Source organism: Heliangelus exortis, chromosome 9, assembly GCF_036169615.1.
Source record: "Heliangelus exortis chromosome 9, bHelExo1.hap1, whole genome shotgun sequence".
Lineage (NCBI taxonomy): Eukaryota > Metazoa > Chordata > Aves > Apodiformes > Trochilidae > Heliangelus > Heliangelus exortis.
Window position 1 is genome coordinate 10,630,452 of NC_092430.1, and position 18,074 is coordinate 10,648,525.

Sequence of the window (18,074 nt, forward strand, 5' to 3'; positions counted from 1 at the left end):
CAAGAACTTTACATCTCACTCTACAGTCTCTACAGTCATGCTTGTAGTTTGTGACTGGAGACAAAATTTCAAAATCCACTTCTAGTGTTCAAAAGTTTGTCACTTTAACCTTCAAGTTTCCTCTGAATTTTCATCAAACAGTCTCAAATCTTCATCCTGTGTCACTTGATCTTCTCTACAAATTTCCTCCCTTCTCTTACTTACTGTTTAAAGACACGGAAGCTGCTGTGTACAATGACCATTTTTCAAGTTTTCTTCTATTACTGTATGATTTTTATGGACTCTATACTCAGGTATATTAGAGTTTTCATTTCCTTATTGGTTTCCAGTTTATAAATCTGAAACAGATAGACTCCTTAATGAAAAGGAAACCAGGAAAGAGTTCCCTCCCTTTACCCTTCAACCCAAAAAACGAGTAGATTTATTCTTACCTCTCATCTCGTCTTCCTCGGAACCGTGCATCCTCAGGATCCCGTGGGTATCTATCATCTGAAGGTCTCCGTCCTTCCCAAGCACCAGGAGGCCCACGGTTTGAACCCCCTCCTTCAAATTCCCTGTGATCAGGGGGAAAGGGAGGCCCAGGTCCACCTCGTCTCCACTTTTCCTCTTGCAATGGTGGGCCTCCTCTCCCCTCAAATTCCCGCAATCGATGGCCAAATCTCTTATCTGGATGAAAGTCGTCACGGAAGTCCTCTGGTCGATCAAAGTCATCATGGAAATCTGGGTGAGGTCCTCGTCTATCTGGCATGCCCCTGCTGTCTCTACCATCACCCCACTCCTGGCCACCTCGAAACAACCCTCTCTCAGGCCCATGATCAGGACCACCACTGTTCTGGTCGTGCCTTCTATCTGAGAGAGGGCCCATGTGATGGTTTGGTGGACCACGGGAGTCACCTTGAGGGAAAAAATCATAGCAGATTTCTGTAATGTTTTCTGAAAACACTCTAGGATGCTCTAGTTTGTACAGTTCTACAAAGCATACACCATACATCGCATATTAATCTTGGGGGAAAACCTTTTCCTCTAATATTCCAGCCCAAGTCTATGGCAGCTTTCCTCTCAGCCAAGGCCCTGTGCCCTGCTACAGCCTCCTCTGTCTAGAGGCACTGCACTGGAACAGTCTTTTTAGGAGAATTGCTCACAGAAGAACAGACAACATATTTAGTTACCTTTATTAAGACCAGGTCCTTGGTTGTGAGGGCCAAGACGACCTTGTCCTCCCTGCTGCCCCAGGCCTGGTATCAGTGGTGGAGGACCTGGGTTCTGTCCGTCCTGCGAGCACACAATAAGAAAAGCCACGTGAGCTGCCACGTCGGAGCATGGCTGCTTTTAAGCATTTTGTAATGGGCCAAAACAGTTTTTTTCAGACTGCATCTTGATGAGTCTTAAAATGGAAACAGATTAGTTTCCAGGTGTTTCAGATATACGCATAGAACCCTAGAATGGCCAGGGATGGAACAGACCTTTAAAGATCACCTAGTTCCAACCCTCAAGCAGATCAGTAATGCTTTTCAGTTACTGCCTGAGAAACATATCATTTGATGGGAAACTCAGCATTTCAAGGACTAATATTTTACCCTCATTGACCAAAGATGATAAAACTCCTAATTCTAGCTGCCTGTGAGAGATTAGGAAACAGTGTATACCATATATAGACAAATACAAGGTACTTAAAGAGCTGCATGGACCAAAGACTCCCTTTGGAAGTGAACAAAAAAAGGAAATAATGAAAAAATAAAAATACCAATAATGTCAGGACACGAGTGGCAACAACACGGCCATAAGAGAGCTATCACCTATAGACCTTTGCAAACTGTTAACATGGAAATAACAGCTTCATTTTTAATATTGTTTTTCTTAATTCTGTGATCAAAAGAAAATACTAACACTGGGCTCAGTGACAAGTTTTTAATGAGTTATCAGGCAATGACAGGGCTAAAGGCAGAAGCTGCAGCCACCTGCTCTTCTCCAGCAGAAACAGCACAGTGAGCAGAGCTTTGTGTAAATTACACGATCCCAAATTAAAAATGAAGTACATATAGGTCTTTTGTTACATGTTCTTTAAATTCAGTATGACCCAGGAAAGACTTCCACAGGTACCATGTCTGCACTTGACCCAGCCCGATTATGCTGGCTGGGAAACAGTGTAGCTGAACTGCCCACATCTCCCTGCAAAGAGCCCACCAGAAATCATCACCCAAAGCTTTTACTGGACTGGAACCAAAAGGGGGCATGTACATAATTTACACTGACCCAATGAGATCCAACAATAAAAATGAACTGCTGTGAACTAGACAAAGCTGAAACTTGCAAGATTGCTACAAAAAAAGGTGTTTCATGTTGACATCACAAAGAAAAACCCCCAAAACCCATAGCAGAAAAATCAAAAGACATCATATTTTTCCTCCTAGACATGTCTAGTATGTAAGATTTAGACTTGGCATTTGTAATAATGGCTTGTAAAAAATCCTCCAGGCTGCAAGTATTTGTAAATACAAAAAAACCTATACCCCATCACTATCATCATACTCATGATTACACAGTTTAATCTCTCCATGAATCAAAGTGAAATAACTTTCATGCTCAACATTTATTTTTGAGAATCACTACCTTTTTTTTGTTTGTTTGTTTTGGTTGCAGAGAAACAGTAAGTGCATTTGTGTATTTTACCCATTGTATCTTGAAACACTGTTTTTAAATTAAACTTTTACATTTAACTGCAATATAGGTGATAAACACAAAAAAATCATACTAAGATAATCAATGTTTGCGGTAATAATTCTGTAAGGATTCTGTAAGAAAAAAAACATACAAAATTAAAGGCCTGTGTGGCCCAACCCTGTTAAAAACTAAAAATACCTTCCTAGAGACTGAGTGTTGACTTGAGCCCAGAACAAATAAATTCCCTAATGAGGTAAGATTCAGCTACTGCAGTGCTTCTGCACTTCTTGACCAAATCCTTGCAGGATTTCCATCATCTCTCACATATTCAGCATACTGAGCAACTTGGTCTGGGGGCGGTGTCCCTGCCCATACAGAGGTTGGAGCTGAATGATCTTTAAGGTCTCTTCCAATTCAAACCAGCACGTGATTCTACTATGTGCATACTTACAATAAAATTTGTTGAACTTCTTAATTTTAGGTCTCTAGTGTTTAACCAAAGTAGCAGTTTTTAGCTCTCACTTAAATGAGTTTCCTTAGCATTTAGCAAAAACCCTTATTCCAAACAAATCATGCTTTGGCAAGTGGGAAGGCACAGCATTTTCCCAGTGCTGGAAAAAGATGCAGACACTATTTTCACACACCTTTCATTTCAATATACATTCTGGGCCCCAGGCTGGGCTCAAAATTGAAAAGTGTGTAGAACTTGGAAGCAGATACAGTATTGCAAACCATGTGGGCCTGGGCACCCCACACCCCTCCCTCCCCACCTCCCTCAAGCTTGGGGGTCCCCGAACAGGCTGCTGCACAGTACAGCAGAAAACAACTGCCCCACAGCATTGCCCTGAATGTGCAAATGGCACAGCTGGTTTGTGGCAGCCACCTGTATTCATGAACACTATGCACCAAAGGGGGAAAGTGTATTCAGCCATAGGAGAAATTTGCATTTCTTTTAAAATACTGCACTCCTAAAGTTTGTCTCTGTGTGAATAGGAGACTTGATTTTAACTATTCACACCTCACTCAACCAGTGAGATGAAATGAGCATATGTACCTAAAAGGAAGGTGAGAAGACCAAATCTAAATGAGCAATAGCAAAAGAGATCCAGACTACTAGTGCTAGCTTGGGAATAAACAGGAATACAGACTAATATTAATATGTGTATAACGAAGAGGCAAAGTGGAGCAAAACCTGACCTAATGAATTTTAAAATCTGTTTGTTTGTAAAAGACACTACCATCACAAAGGAAAAACGGTCAAAACCAGTTTGCTTTGTTAGTATGTACTGCAAACAGATGGCCACCAGTGACATGGAACCTGCTGGCTGCCCAGACAAGGACAGCCCTACACCCATGTGTAAGCATACACAAACATTTATACACACACCAGGTGTTGGGAATTACTCTTAAAGCGCAACAGTGTCACATCACCAGACTTCCAGAGGGCATCAGTGATGATTTGTAAAGAAAAAATAGTCAAGTAAACCCACAATTTTTAGGCTATTCTGCCTCAATCTGAAATAGAATCACCAAGCTGAAGCTCATTCCATTGTCATCACTCACTGTGACTGGTACTGGACTGCACACACAGGGAGATATGCAAACCTGTCTATTACAACTAGAAACTGTTGACTGCAAGGCTAAAAGGGTTAATTCTGCTTAAAAAAACCCACACATTTTTTAAAGTTGAGTCAAATCCTTTTTCCAAACATGTCCTTCAAAACTCACCTTAAAGCTGAAGACAATCAAGAGAAATATTAATTACAGGATCAGTGCCACACAACCAGGAACCCATACGAGACGACAAGTGTGGGAGTTGGTGGAGCGAGGGAATCAGCCCCTTGCTGAAGACAGAGGAGAGGGCAGAGAAGGTGGCACCTGGCACCAACCCGGCTAGACCCAATACCCAGCTGGGCTCCTGCAGAATGAGCTGGACAAGTGATACTCCCACTTTCTGGGTCAGCCAAGTGCTGGGCTGGGCTGGTGAACCCCCTGGAGCCCAGGGCCAGGCAGCAGGGCTCAGGGACACCGGCCAGGCTGTGCTCACCACCAGACTCGTGCTGCTCCCAGCCAACCATGTCCCAGAGCTTCGCTTTCCCTCGTGCCTTGCAGCAAAGGGTGCAGGAATGAGCTGAGGGTGTGCAAGGCCAATCTCTTAACCTGAACTCCAGAGGGTGCTGAGGTGGCCCAACGCCTCCTGTGCCGGGGTAGGAAGGGGACAGCTGTGCTCCTGTGAGCTTAGTTTGAGCTGACAAGTTCAACCAGACCTAGCTGGTGCCAGGTGGGTCAGCACCTATGTTAAATTCATCCCATGGTTCAAATTAACTGCTCTGGGACAACTGAGAGTCAGCAGTAACTCACTTTAATTAACACATAAGAGTTTTCTTATGTTTAGTTTGCTTAAATTCAACTTTTATTAGTGCTCACCTGCTCCCCAGGAAATTCCTTATTTAAGACAGTTCAGTGTCTTTAAATTAAAACCACCAGAGTTTCTCTCAACATTACAGATTTTCATAGCAGAGAGGTTTCTGTTCCAGTGTTTCCGATAATCCCTTTCCTATTGTTCTCTCTGCTGTCTCCAAACTACCTAACTCTTTCCATTATTATTTAAGTTCTCCTGTGGCCTCAAGTATGGTGAAGAACGCCACACCCGCAGCCCCTCAGCTCTTGCGCTTCGCATTTCTACCGCGTGACCTTATCATCCCCATGTTCCTAACGTTCTTCTTCTTATACAGCCCGACACGTACCTGGTTGAACGGGGGACGAGGCCCATCACCCAACAGAGGCGTTTTCTGCTGCTGGAAAGGCAGAGGGCCCTGGGAGGGGTGCGGCCCCCTTGAAGGGTTCGGTTGTCCCTGAGGTCCTTGCATGTTTCCTTGAGGCCCTACTAAAGAGCCTTGTGGAGGTCCCTGCTGGCCTTGTGGACCTGGTGGCCCACGCAATTCTTGTGGCGGTCCTAGCATTGTACCTTGAGGAGGGGGTCCCTGGAGGCCCCTCATCTCCTGAGGACCATGTCCTAGTAAACCACTTTGCATATGAGGACCTCTCATTTCTTGTGGATGACCCATCATCATCCCTTGTGGAGTAGGTCCCTGGTTATCTCTGGGTCCTGGTGGACCCTGCATGCCTCTTGGATTAAGTCCCATCAAAGGCCCTTGAGATATAGGGCCCTGCATCCCTTGAGATCCTGGAGCTCCTTGCATGCCATGAGGAAGAGGTCCTTGCATTCCTCGGGGACCGGGTGGCCCTTGCATTCCTTGACCACCAGGGGGACCTTGAGGACCAAGGTGACCTTGTGGGCCAGGTGGACCCTGCGGTCCTAAATGAGTCTGAGACCCAGGCAGACCCTGCGGTCCCAAGTGGCCTTGTGGGCCTGCATTACCCTGTGGACCTGGAGGCCCCATTGGCCCATGAGGGCCAGGATGTCTCTGCATTCCTTGATGTCCATGTAAATCCTGAGGCCGTGGCATTCCTTGTGGAGGCCCTTGGGGGCCTGGAGGTCCTTGTGGTCCCATGAATCCTTGTGGACCTGCAGCTCCTTGGTGTAATGGACCTTGAGGTCCCATTTGTCCCTGGGGTCCCGGAGCTCTGAACTGTCCTTGTGGACCGGGAGGTCCCATCTGAGGCATATTCATTGGCATCTGCTGAGGTGGAAGGGGTTGCTGAAATCCTTGAGGCATCTGTGACAGTGGGCCTTGCCCTGGAAATGGCTGGGGTCCATGAAGAGAGCCTCCTGGAGGCGGCGGCTGCACTTGCTCTGCTTGCTTTTGTGCCAGTCTCTCAATCTTCAATTGCTGTCCGAAAAAAAAAAAAAAAAAAGAAAAAAAAAATAGAGACCCTGAAAATCAACTAAGCACACAAGCACATGTAACAACTAAAAATCAGAAGCAACCATCTCAGTTTTCAGGAGTTTAAAAAGATATTGTGCTTTGCTCTTAATGAACAGAAATATACAACTGAAGTGATCCACAGATCAGTATGAGTTCCCCAAAACATGGGGCCTCACTGAGGGCTTCTAAGACCAACATCCTGTTCAATTAGATGTTGCCAGGAGAAAAAGCAAAAGCAGTGCTACAAAAGCAACCTGCAAATGTCAGTGTTGAGGTCCTCACAGATCACCCAGAGCACTAACACACGTTTGCTAATAACTCTCCTGATATACCCACCTCCAAGAGCTGTGGGTTTGTGTACTGAAGTGCTGCCATTTCCTGCTCAATCTCCGCCTGTGTCTTCTTTTTCTCCTCCAGCTTAATGTCTTCCTTTCTGTCATTCAGTGGCTCAGGTGGGGGAGGCAAGGGAACTTTATTCTGCATCCATGCCTGTAAAGGACAGTGACCAACAGATGAATTTTGGGGAATGACACATGTGCAATGCATCGCTGCACTGGGAAGGGATATGCTGGAACACAGCAGTATGGGTATACAGAAGCTAAAAACCATGCTGAATAAAACATCTTTATCTTGAAATATCCTATTTTCCAGGCACAGACACAAGACATAAGGGATTTAACCAAGTATTTTATGCTCAAATTGTAATTAAACTAACTCCTGTGGTAAATTATTTGGCACTGGGTATTGGTATAAACAAGCTAACATTGGAAATGCCAAACATTTCAACAGCCACACAGCTTCTGAAGTTAGGAAAGTGAGAAGCTGTTCTTCTGTTCACTGTGTATCTCACACTTACCTGCTGAAACTGTGCTGGTATTGGTTTTGCATAGGGCACTTTTTTCTGTGGCACCTTCTTTTGGTCCTTTTGCATTACTTCCTCCATTCCCCAATCCAGTCCTGGGATTGTCATTTCAATATCATTCGACTCATCTTTCCCTTTAGCACCAGGGAGACAAATAGTCAGAGAAATGAAGGTTTACAGAGAAATCCTGTTACTCTCTTTAGAGTTGATTTATCAAAAGAGACCAAAGAGACCAAGAGTTTGCAACTCTTCCTTCTTTACATGGGAAATATGCAGAACACAGAAGTTTTTTCTAAAGTATCTGTGCTACAAAAATATATGAAAGGAATGAAAGAGAAGTCACACAGTATATCTGGGTCAGGAAAACGCTGCTTCTTAGCTACTACTCACCCATCTGCTCTTGCTCCATGGCTATTTTCAACTGTTCAGGAATTCCCATGCCAGGGATAACTGCCAGGCTGTTGGGTTCCAGATCATCTGGAGAAAAAGAAATAATTATACTTGGAACATTTTTCTTTATAAGTTTTTCCCCTTTGGATTCTCACATGCTTTTACTGTTATATATATATATATATATACACTGTTATATATATATAATATATATATTATTATATATTTCACACTTGATGGCTGACTTTGTAATTCCATGAATTACAGGGTATTAAATGAACTGCAAATTCAGATTCATAAATACAACCCAAAAGGCCAGAAATTATGTTCTTTCAGGAAAATCACATTTAATGTAAAAGTTCAGGACAGGAAATAATACCCTTTACTCAGTCCCATGTTTATTATACCAAATCCGTATATTTTAAAACTTTAGTCCTTTTTAAGTGCTGCATTTTACTTAACATTCCCAAAAATAAAAGTGCAAATAACCTGAAATCTGAAGAAACAGATACAACCCCCTAGGGATTAAAAGGCTGCTAAGGCATGCTATAGAGCTGTGTAACCCAGAGCAGACAAAAATTACCAAGATAAATCTTAAGAAGGGGGGGTAAAGTTTTAAGGTTTTAGTCAGGTTCAATAATATGAAAGATTTTCCCACTGTATTTCAGGACTGTGGAAAATCTTGATGGCACATGAAGTTTCAGGAAGAGAAGTGGAGATATTGCCAGAGGGAAAACCAAAACTCCTCCCTGTGATTGACAGAGCAGGTCTTACCTCCTGGAGCTGTGGAAAAAAAAAAAAAAGACTCATTGTTGAAATGGTGACTGCTGAGAACATGGAGAGTAAAATCACCCTTGTAAAAAAAATCTCTTTGCCTAGCTAGTCAGCAGTGCTGTAATGCTGGTTCATCTTCTTACCCAGAAGCTGCATTCTGTGTCACTTAAGCATCTAAGCTTGTTCCCCACCCCAGCCCTCTTACTTCCATACTGAGGGAAACTGCCTTACCATACTCCACACCATCCTCTGACATCCCAGGCAGCAGATTCAAGTTGTAACGATCTCGCATTTTATCTCCAGGCCGATTTCTAGTCCAAAACTTGCTGTGAAAAGGAAGTTGTATCATCTCAATAAAGGGTCAAGAGTGTTAACTACTTTGAATCTAATTAGCTTTTTAGTTTTTAGCATGCTGTCTTGATTATATAAGGATTCGGCTCTTACTAAATCAAGGTCAGTGCTAGATTGGAACATTAGCTGTGAAGTTCAAACAAAAAATAGGAGAACAATTACCATATTGAACTGCATAGTTACAGTTCAGAAGATACTTCAAAGTGTAAGTACAAGGCATCAAAATCCAATCCTGAACAGGGAGGTATGTTTTGAGTCCACTCCAAAACCTTTTCATTCAATTCAGATACAGTCTCCAAATAAAAGTAAATGTATCAATATTGGGGTGCATCAGCATGAGGTCAACAGAGGTTCTCTGCCTCCTCTACTCTGCTCTGGTGAGACCTCACCTGGAATACTGTGTGCAGTTCTGGACTCTCCAGTTCAAGAAGAACAAAAAACTACTGGAGAAAATCCAGCACAGGGCCATTAAGATGATTAAGGGACTGGACAATCTGCCCTGTGAGGAAAGGCTAAGAGACCTTGGGTTGTTTAGCTTAGAGAAAAGGAGGCTGAGGGGGGGATCTTATCAATGTAATCAAATATCTGAAAGGTGGGTGTCAGGAGCATGGGTCTGGACTCTTCTCTGTGGTGTCCAGTGACAGAACAAGGGCTAATGGACACAAACTGGCACACAAGAGATTTACAGTAAATACAAGAAAATACTTTGTTCACTCTGGAATAGATTGCTCAGGGAGGTTGTGGAGTCTCCACCCCTGGAGACATTCAAGACCTGCCTGGATGTATTCCTCTCAAACCAGCTCTAGAGGATCCTGCTCTAGCAGGGGGGTTGGACTAGATGATCCTCAGAGGTCCCTTCCATTCTGTGTGATTCTGTGATTCTGTAACATACACATCCACACACAAAAATTTATACAATGCTTCATATTCACAGCATGTTCCACCTAAGAGCACAAACTACATGCTACATGCTTCTAAACATGTTTGCCATCTGGTAAGACAGACATGACCAGCAGATGATCTGTGGTGAAAAAATGCTGTGAAGAGTCAAATATTTCTTCAGCAAAAAACTACAACAATTCTTCAAAAATTTATTCAGATTTCAAATCACACACCCCAAATTTCTAGTATTTTTAAAGCTTCCTTAAAAGGACAATAAGTTAGATCCTACCTTTTAGAATCTAAAATGTCAGTGCCTTCCCACTTAAAAATGTTTGTCTCTACACTTTGCCCATTGGTTGTGCATCAGAATCATCCCAATCTATTCTTCCTTCACACCTTTCCAGTTCCTAAACACCACACAACTTTCCAGTTCCTAAATGTGCATACATTCCCTTAGATGTCATCTTTAAATATTTGGAAATACCTGGTGTGATCATTTGAGCCTGAACAGAGGATGTGTCCAAGGGGATGCCACGCCAGACTCCAGATCATTCCCTCATGAGCCATTTCCATTCCACCAACCTCCTTCTCAACCCTAATGCACAAAACCCAAAATAATCTGTCATAACCCAGGCGAATACCTGCTACAGATACAATACAAAACTTCTTGTATTCTGTTGTTCCTCTTCCTCCATCCCATAGTTTCCTAAACTTCAGTCTCTGTTTTGTTGTTTTTTCTGCTGGGTGAATTGAGTGGTCCCAGTTCTTACTAGGGAATTTAGTAACACAGGGATTTTTAACTGTACATTTAGAAATAAAACAAATACAACATTTAAGAACAAGCTCTAAGAAACTGGGAGTTTCAGTCACCCTCTCCACAGAACACTATTTTTCAGTACAAGTAATTGTAGCCTTTAAAACACACCTGCAGAGGAAAACATTTTCATGAATGAAGCACACTGATAACCCCCTGTAATTACAGAGAAAAACTATGCCAGAACATGCACGTTAAATACGGATTCAGAGGATATTTCATGTTTAATAAGAACAGCTTGCACATCTGACCAACAGCTTTCCAGCGAGCTGATGAAAATGCTACCTACCCAACATGCCAAAACAACAAAGAGCCATCAGATCCTCCACTGGCAAACAGCCCTTCATGAACAGGGTGCCAAGCCACAGCTGGAAGACAAAATATGCCCAATCAGAAATTGTAACATCAGGATCTCAAACAAATGGGAATCAAGATCTCAACAACTTTAACATTTGATCCAAGGTCATTAATAAAAATCCACATAATTTAACTAATTCTGACCTGTGGCTTCCTTCTTATGACCCCTGAAGACCTGGAGTTCTTCCTTCAGATTACGGATATCAAAAAGCTTACAGAGGTGGTCACGAGAAGCTGTTAGCAGCCAGTTGCCATTCAGGTTCAGTTTCACCTCCATCACTGTGTTTTTATGAGCATGTCTGCAAGAAGAGAAAGACAAACTTTGTCCAGATTTCTCAGACACAAATAAAAACTTGCTGATTTACCAGTCACAAATACTCAAGTTGGTAACAGAGTAGCTTAGGCTACTAAACTAAAAGGCTGTGGCCATCTGTGCAAAGGCCAAATGTCTTCATCCTGTTCTTTTGTACTTCAGAGCAACTGGTAGTGCTCGTTGGTTTCTTCTGCAGTGTAAGAAATGATTCATCAGCCTGATGAAACATCTCACTTGTTTCCATTTCTCAATTTTATTTTCCAGATGAGAACTGTGTGACTAGGAGGTCTATGGAGAAGGAATACTGAAGTCATGGTTTTCGAAGGATAGACTTGACTTCATCTAATCTCTAGATTTGCTAGCAAAGCTAAAACACTTGCTTTATATTTGAAACATTCATGTACAGCTGAAAAGATGCAAGGCAAAAAGCCAATAAGGGAATTAAAAAAAAAAAAACTAAAAAAAAAGATGAAGTTAGCATATATTTGAGCAAATAAAAGTCTGTGGGCAAGAACTTACAGTGTAGCAAGGCTCTGGCCAGTCTTAGGATCCCAGAACTTGATGGGCTGTTGGCTGTCTTTACTTCCTGATACAACTAATCCTTTTGTTGGATGCCAGTCAACACATTTCACATCTGCTCCATGTCCTGTTAAGAAGATAAAAATTGTTCGTTTTGAGATTTCCCAGACACTGAAAAATTAAAGGCTGGACACCTTATAACTGTCATGTAAAACTCACTGAAAAATGCACAGAGCACATCACAAAACATAAAATCAAGCTAAATAAAAACTCAGAAGAGTTATTTAGATTGCATTCTTTCCCACTATTCACTGTGAGAGCTGCTTCTCCTCCCATTATGCCCTCAAACCAAGTTCACTTCCCCAACATAAAAATTCCTTAAGAAGTTCCTGCTCAAAGTGGTACTTTTCTTCAGGCTTTGGCCCTATACTCTTACAGAATACTTTATGTGTAACACTGATGAAGCATTTGTATGGAGGTGATAAGGGAAGAATAAAACCGAGACACTTCCTGTGAAATATTATAAAAGTGAAAGGCAAATACATATTTCTTCCTTCCTATTCTATCAGTACTACCCTGAAGAAGAACCAAAGAAATTAAATTATTGATCTGAAAACTAAATTAGCATGTGACGAAAAGAAATCTCATGAGATGTAACCTCTTATCAGGTCAAAGGGATTCAGGTTTTTCTAATGCTCAAGACTTTAGGAGAGAAAAACCCTTGTGATATGATTTAATTTATAATAGACTGACTGACCTTAACAGAAGTGCTGCTCAGATGACCTGAAATCTATCACGATGTCAAGAAATGTCTATTCCTGCTACACAACAAAATGAGGTTTCTGAGCTGAACTATAGTGATTTAGAGAAGAAATAATGAATGACAATTTCTTTCTCCAATCTCTCTCCATGCCAGCCAACTTCAAGGGAAAGCGAACAGTAACAATCAATGCCAGAACATGAGGCAGCATGCAGTAACTACAGAAAAAGCAAGATGAGAAAGGAAGGGCTGTCTATAACATAAAGGCACTGAAGTTATAAAATGGTATGGAAGAATGGTAGTGTGTTCCATGAAAGACAAAGGGTTCCCATCGAAGTCAGACTACTCCCACAAGCTCTGCTTTGCTACATGATACAACACCTAACTTCAAGCAACACAAATTATAGGCCTCAGTTTGACAGGACATTCCAAATTAGCCATCAGTTGACATTTTCCTGAGGCCACAGATAAATCAAAATTAGAATAAGCAATATACTTCTGTCTTTAAAAAACAGCAAAATGTTAACACACAGAGCACTCTCTCCATCAAATCAACGCAACTTTCCTCCTCTCCAGAGGAAAGAGCGGGGAAGAGGAAAAAGCCAAGAGGTCCCAGAGGAAACAAATACAGCTTCAGGAAGTACACAGGGAACAACTTTTAGGATTGCCTGATGATACCAATGAAGGAACCTAACCCTCCTCTGCCATAGCAGAATTGCCCTTGCCATTCACGGGGTCTCAGGTAAGAGCAGGATTCTCATGTTGCAAAGACTGTAAACACGAGGGACTCTTTGTGAGGTATCATTTCCCTTCTCTCTGGCTTTTCTGATGCAGAATGAATGAAAGGCACTGTCTGTCTGCATTTGCTCTAAATCTCTCTGATTAAAACACAAAGCTGATCACTGAACAAACCTTACCGCCAAGTGCCCAACGATTCAATCAGTAGTAAGGGAGAAAGCCCTGTGACCCACAGCCAGAGGCAATTCATGCTGCAGGTTCAGGTTTTCAGCTGCTGACAAGCTGTAGGTACCCAGGGACAGGAAGGGGATTTGAATTCAAGGGCAACAATAGGCCCTTACAGAGAAACATTTCATTTAACAACCAGTTGAACTGTGTGAAAATGCATTCAGACTAGAACACATGAGCACTATCATAAATATGGGAAAAAACAAAGCATAGAAAAAACAAAAAATAAACAAAAGACAAACAACAAACCAACATTAAAAAACTACCCACCCGGACTGGAATTACTTTGTCCTTGAGGGACAAAGGGCCACTCTGCTCAGCAAGACTGTCCCTGCCTGGAAAACCAACCATGGTGGTGAAAAGCTATGGCTGGATGACAGCTCCTCCTGTGCCAGCCCTTACTGGGGCTTTTCTTTCTTTAACCCGAGTTTAACCAGCCCAAATATGTCCCACGGGAAAAAAAGGCTCAGAAGGGGCTATCCAGCTCACGAGCCACAATTCCACACAGCAACCGAAGCATCCATCCCCTAAAAGTCAGAAGGGTGTGGCAGTGAGGGGACAGCAGGGGCTGAGGGGAGCAGCCAGTTCTGGTAGTCACACTGACTACCTGGGCCACAACGCTGAATGGTAGGTGACAGGACACACCTTGCAACCAGAGCAGATAAATCAGTCAGTACTTATCAGCAGGCTTTTGACCATCATCAGCACATTAAAATAGAGCACAGGGATCAGGAGACACTTACCATGCTTTATAACATAACCTGTAGACAGCAAAACTGCAACTGGTTTGCTCTTGGCTACAGCAATGGTGGGAGAAAATGGGGACACTTCTTTGTAATCTCATTGAAGTGAGTTATCCTGCCCAACAGGCACCCCTCTGACACAGCTCTTAGACACAATCCTGCACTAAATGTGATCATCATATATACCTGCCTACAGACCCCTTTCTCCAGAGAGAACAAATTATTTCATACAAAAAAAATGCTTTAGATAAGCTATTCTCAAGAGACAAACTAAGTCAGAAGAATTACATAAAATAATCAAAATAACTGGACAGCACCATCTAATCAGACTTTTTCAATTTCTTTTTTCTCCCTTTTTTTTAACTGGAGCAATTGACACTGTACATTGTTTTTCCCTTCTCTTTACTGATAGATGTACATACTACTATCTGTAATGAAATAGATGATGCAGAAAACACATTTAAAATAGAACTCCAGAAAAAAAGAAGCCTGGTTGATTTTACTTCTTAGTTGTTTCCAATTCTTAGTTCCAAGGCAAAACCTGGGAGTCAACATTCCTCTGGTACCACTCCCCTGTCACCAAGCACCAAGATCACAAAGCCTTAATTCATGCAAATCCCTGTAGTTTACATTCCTCATCTGCTGATGATTCTAAACAGCGTTTGCTCAGCACCTCCAGCAGCCACACAGCTGCTCGTGTGCCCCAGGAGTGCCCATGTCCCTGCCCTGCCTGGTGAACACTCATGGGACCATGAAGAGTGAGTTCCACGGCAATGGAAGGCCTAGAACCAAACTGGCATGAAAGACTAAACGTAAAGATTTTTGATAAACTGAAGGCATGAAACTGAAGGCAATCATGAGTTAATGTCTGAGCATAGAACCATACACTAACACTTGTCAATCTACTCACTGTAACTTCTTTTCACCTTTTAAAAAACTGCAGAAAATATTTTAAAAACTAAAGTATGTAGATTTTTTTAAAAGTTCAGATAGAATAGTATTTTGCTAGTAACCCTTTTCATATGCATAATACATTTTTTAACCAAGTGCCTGGAGTCACAGCTCTGTTAATAAGAATACTGATTCTTAATATTTCTAGACAACTTACTTGAAGGGCTATTTGTTGAAAGACAACGAAGAGAAATACTGGCTGGTGACATGTAACAAGCTACTAGTAAGATTATGTGTAACACTTGATGAAATCCAGCACGTCATAAGTCGGGAAAAGTATATATAAGTTGAGGACTTAAGTTGGTTTGGAACATTGCCTTTTTATATAGTCTATACATCTATATATTGTATGGAACAACTAGATTTAAACTACTATAAATATATCAGGTTCATTGCTGTAGCTTATTATTCTTGACATCCTTGCAAATGAGCCCCATTCTGAAGGCCCATAAATTGGAAAGAGGATTTTAAATATGATATTGCAGGATTTCTAGATCCCTCTCAGTAATCTGGATGTATACCCACATACTGAGAAAACATTCTTAAGGCATCTTTTTGTAATTTTTAATGCCTGCATTTCAAAGAAAATTGATATTTTTAATATATACATTTTAAAAAACATAATAATTTAACTGCAGCAACACTGACTGTTTTGTTTAAAAAGAATTCTATGTGCTTGGCTTTTTTTTTTCTAGGCCCCATGATTCTCTTATCCTGTTTTAAACTGGAAGTAAATGAAATTGTGTATCCTCTAATTGAGCAGGTCAGACTTCAAGCCTTTTTTATAACCACACAGTAATGTTTACTTTCCTGTAATCTGTACCACCAGAGCAAGAGAACATCTCCCAGAAGAGTAGGCCCTTTGTTCCAAGTTTTCTATGTAATTCCCTACACTTTTGTTAATTGTTCCCAGCCCGCTAGGTGCTAGGCAGACTTGATGATGATGATGATGATTATTATTATTATTATTGGATTATTATGCTCATTAGGAGCAGAAGACCTCATATCTACCGGAATCTAGGTACTGTTTTGATAACACTGATCAGATTAGCAATAAGGGCAAGAATATATTTTAATTCCAGTATTTGTGTTCCTTGCCCTATCATGTGAAGCAGGCATTGGAAAGCTGTCCTGTGAGCTCTTAACCTCTTATTCTCCACTCCAAGAGCAAATACCACAGAAACCCTCTGTCTATAGAATGCTGTTTCTTTTTAGTATAATGTGGCAGGTTGTTGAATAACAAATTAAGGGAAAAGCTCCTTTCAGTCTTCGGTGCATTAAGAACAATGCCTCCTATCGTATTTCAGACCTCTGTCCAATAAACTCAAGTTTTATTTTCCTTTATTTGCTCAGTCTTTCTCTAGCTCTCTGCTAGTTCATTAAACCTGGTATCTATTAAGTGCTAGAGGTTGAATCTACCTATAGGGAATGTGTCTTAAATCATCAGTATTCCTCTAAACCAGAAGCAGCAGAATGGGACATGATTAAGCCTTGTTTACAAAACCAGTGAAATCAGATTTTAAAAAATAATTCAGTAAACAATAATGAAACAGGTGAGTGTAAACAAAAGGTTTTCCCAAGATTACATGGAGCAGGTCATCAGCCCCTAAACTGTGTTTCCATACATGAGTTTAAGATTTGTATGTGCTTGTCACAACCATGCTTACACCACCCAGTGAATAGTGGGAAATCTACAAAATCCTAAAACAATAGCAAAAAAAAAAAAAAAAAAAAAGGTTTGAACTGAGAGCAAGTCATGTGCTTGCACCACTGGTGTAATGTCAAATGCACTGCAGAGAACCATGACAAAAAAGTTGCTATGTGACATGCAGTCTCCAGGAATGGCATGCAGTGATCTCAGCTCCTTCTCATCGAATTTCACCAGATGTGAAGTCTTCTTTAAGGGCTTATTGAGAGGGGAAGAAATCCAGCTGAGTCCTAGTGCAGGTGGGAACTGAGTGATACAGGGTTCAGTCTAAAACTAAGGGAACTGGTCACATGTTAATTTAAAGTGAATGTTTAAATTCTTCAGTGAACTGAAGGTAGAATGCTGAGCAGCTTCCAAACCCCAAATGCATTGCTTTGAACAGAAACAAAATTATACAACTGCAAATGCCTGCTGTTCTAGATTTGTTCTAGGATTTGGGTTTTTTAATTATTAAATATGTTCATGCTAGAGTCTCCAAGCATTATTGATACCTTTCCTTTCAGGCATATGTGCTTTTTCCTAATTCCTGAATTAATTTTCAAGCATTATCACTACCTAAACCAAATCAGGTTATTTCCTGTTCATGCTGTAAAACATAGAGAAACAAAACAAGCTTGACAGCAGTCTGTGCAACACCTCAGTAATGGGACCATCATCTGTAAGATGCAAAGAGCTGTTTAACATTCTCTTAGAAGTGAGAACTATATGAAAATTAATTACATATGTGTGTACACTGTTTCACAATTTCAAATCATAAAATATAGTTAAGTCATATCTAGATCAATCACAGAAAATTATCAAAGCTATTTTAGTACGTAAAACTACAACAAAATTTCCACTGATTTTGCTTAATCAGTGTCCAGACCACCACTTTTATGCACTTAATAAAACCTATGGGTTGCATTAAGTGCATCTGTCTCAGAGAATTCACCTCTACAATGATGACGTAAAATGCAGCACAGTCCTTAATGCAATACAGTAATCAGTCAATATTTCTAAGAAATCATTATTCATCTTAAATGGAAAGCCACTGGGAAGGTCAGAGCTATCTCAAGAAAGATGACAAGGAAAAACAGGGCAGAAAGTGTAAAAGGGAAGGCAGACCACATTAAAACTGTCCAGCACCTTCCTACTCAAGATACATATGCTAGGGCTTAGCAGTAACAGCAGCTGAATCCAAAGACAAAGTCCTG

The 18,074-nt window shown here is 41.3% G+C and overlaps 1 protein-coding gene across 3 annotated transcripts in view; it reads right to left on the reverse strand.

Annotated features, from left to right (window-relative positions):
* Positions 1 to 18,074, reverse strand: part of WDR33 (WD repeat domain 33) — a 63,910-nt gene that overhangs the window by 8,951 nt on the left and 36,885 nt on the right. Inside the window, exons 8-18 of one of the 3 annotated variants that reach the window (XR_011727455.1) lie at positions 11,754 to 11,880; positions 11,066 to 11,220; positions 10,854 to 10,932; positions 10,235 to 10,345; positions 8,749 to 8,843; positions 7,744 to 8,526; positions 7,348 to 7,487; positions 6,828 to 6,980; positions 5,409 to 6,455; positions 1,170 to 1,272; positions 432 to 894 (exon numbers count right to left, since the gene is read on the reverse strand). Coding sequence is in view for 2 of the 3 variants with exons in the window: in XM_071752058.1 (XP_071608159.1) it covers positions 432 to 894; positions 1,170 to 1,272; positions 5,409 to 6,455; positions 6,828 to 6,980; positions 7,348 to 7,487; positions 7,744 to 7,830; positions 8,749 to 8,843; positions 10,235 to 10,345; positions 10,854 to 10,932; positions 11,066 to 11,220; positions 11,754 to 11,880 (2,560 nt within the window). In the remaining variant the exon portion in view is untranslated. Of the gene's footprint in view, positions 1 to 431; positions 895 to 1,169; positions 1,273 to 5,408; positions 6,456 to 6,827; positions 6,981 to 7,347; positions 7,488 to 7,743; positions 8,527 to 8,748; positions 8,844 to 10,234; positions 10,346 to 10,853; positions 10,933 to 11,065; positions 11,221 to 11,288; positions 11,523 to 11,753; positions 11,881 to 18,074 lie in introns of those variants that run through there. The other 2 variants (XM_071752058.1, XM_071752059.1) reach the window with 2 other exon arrangements.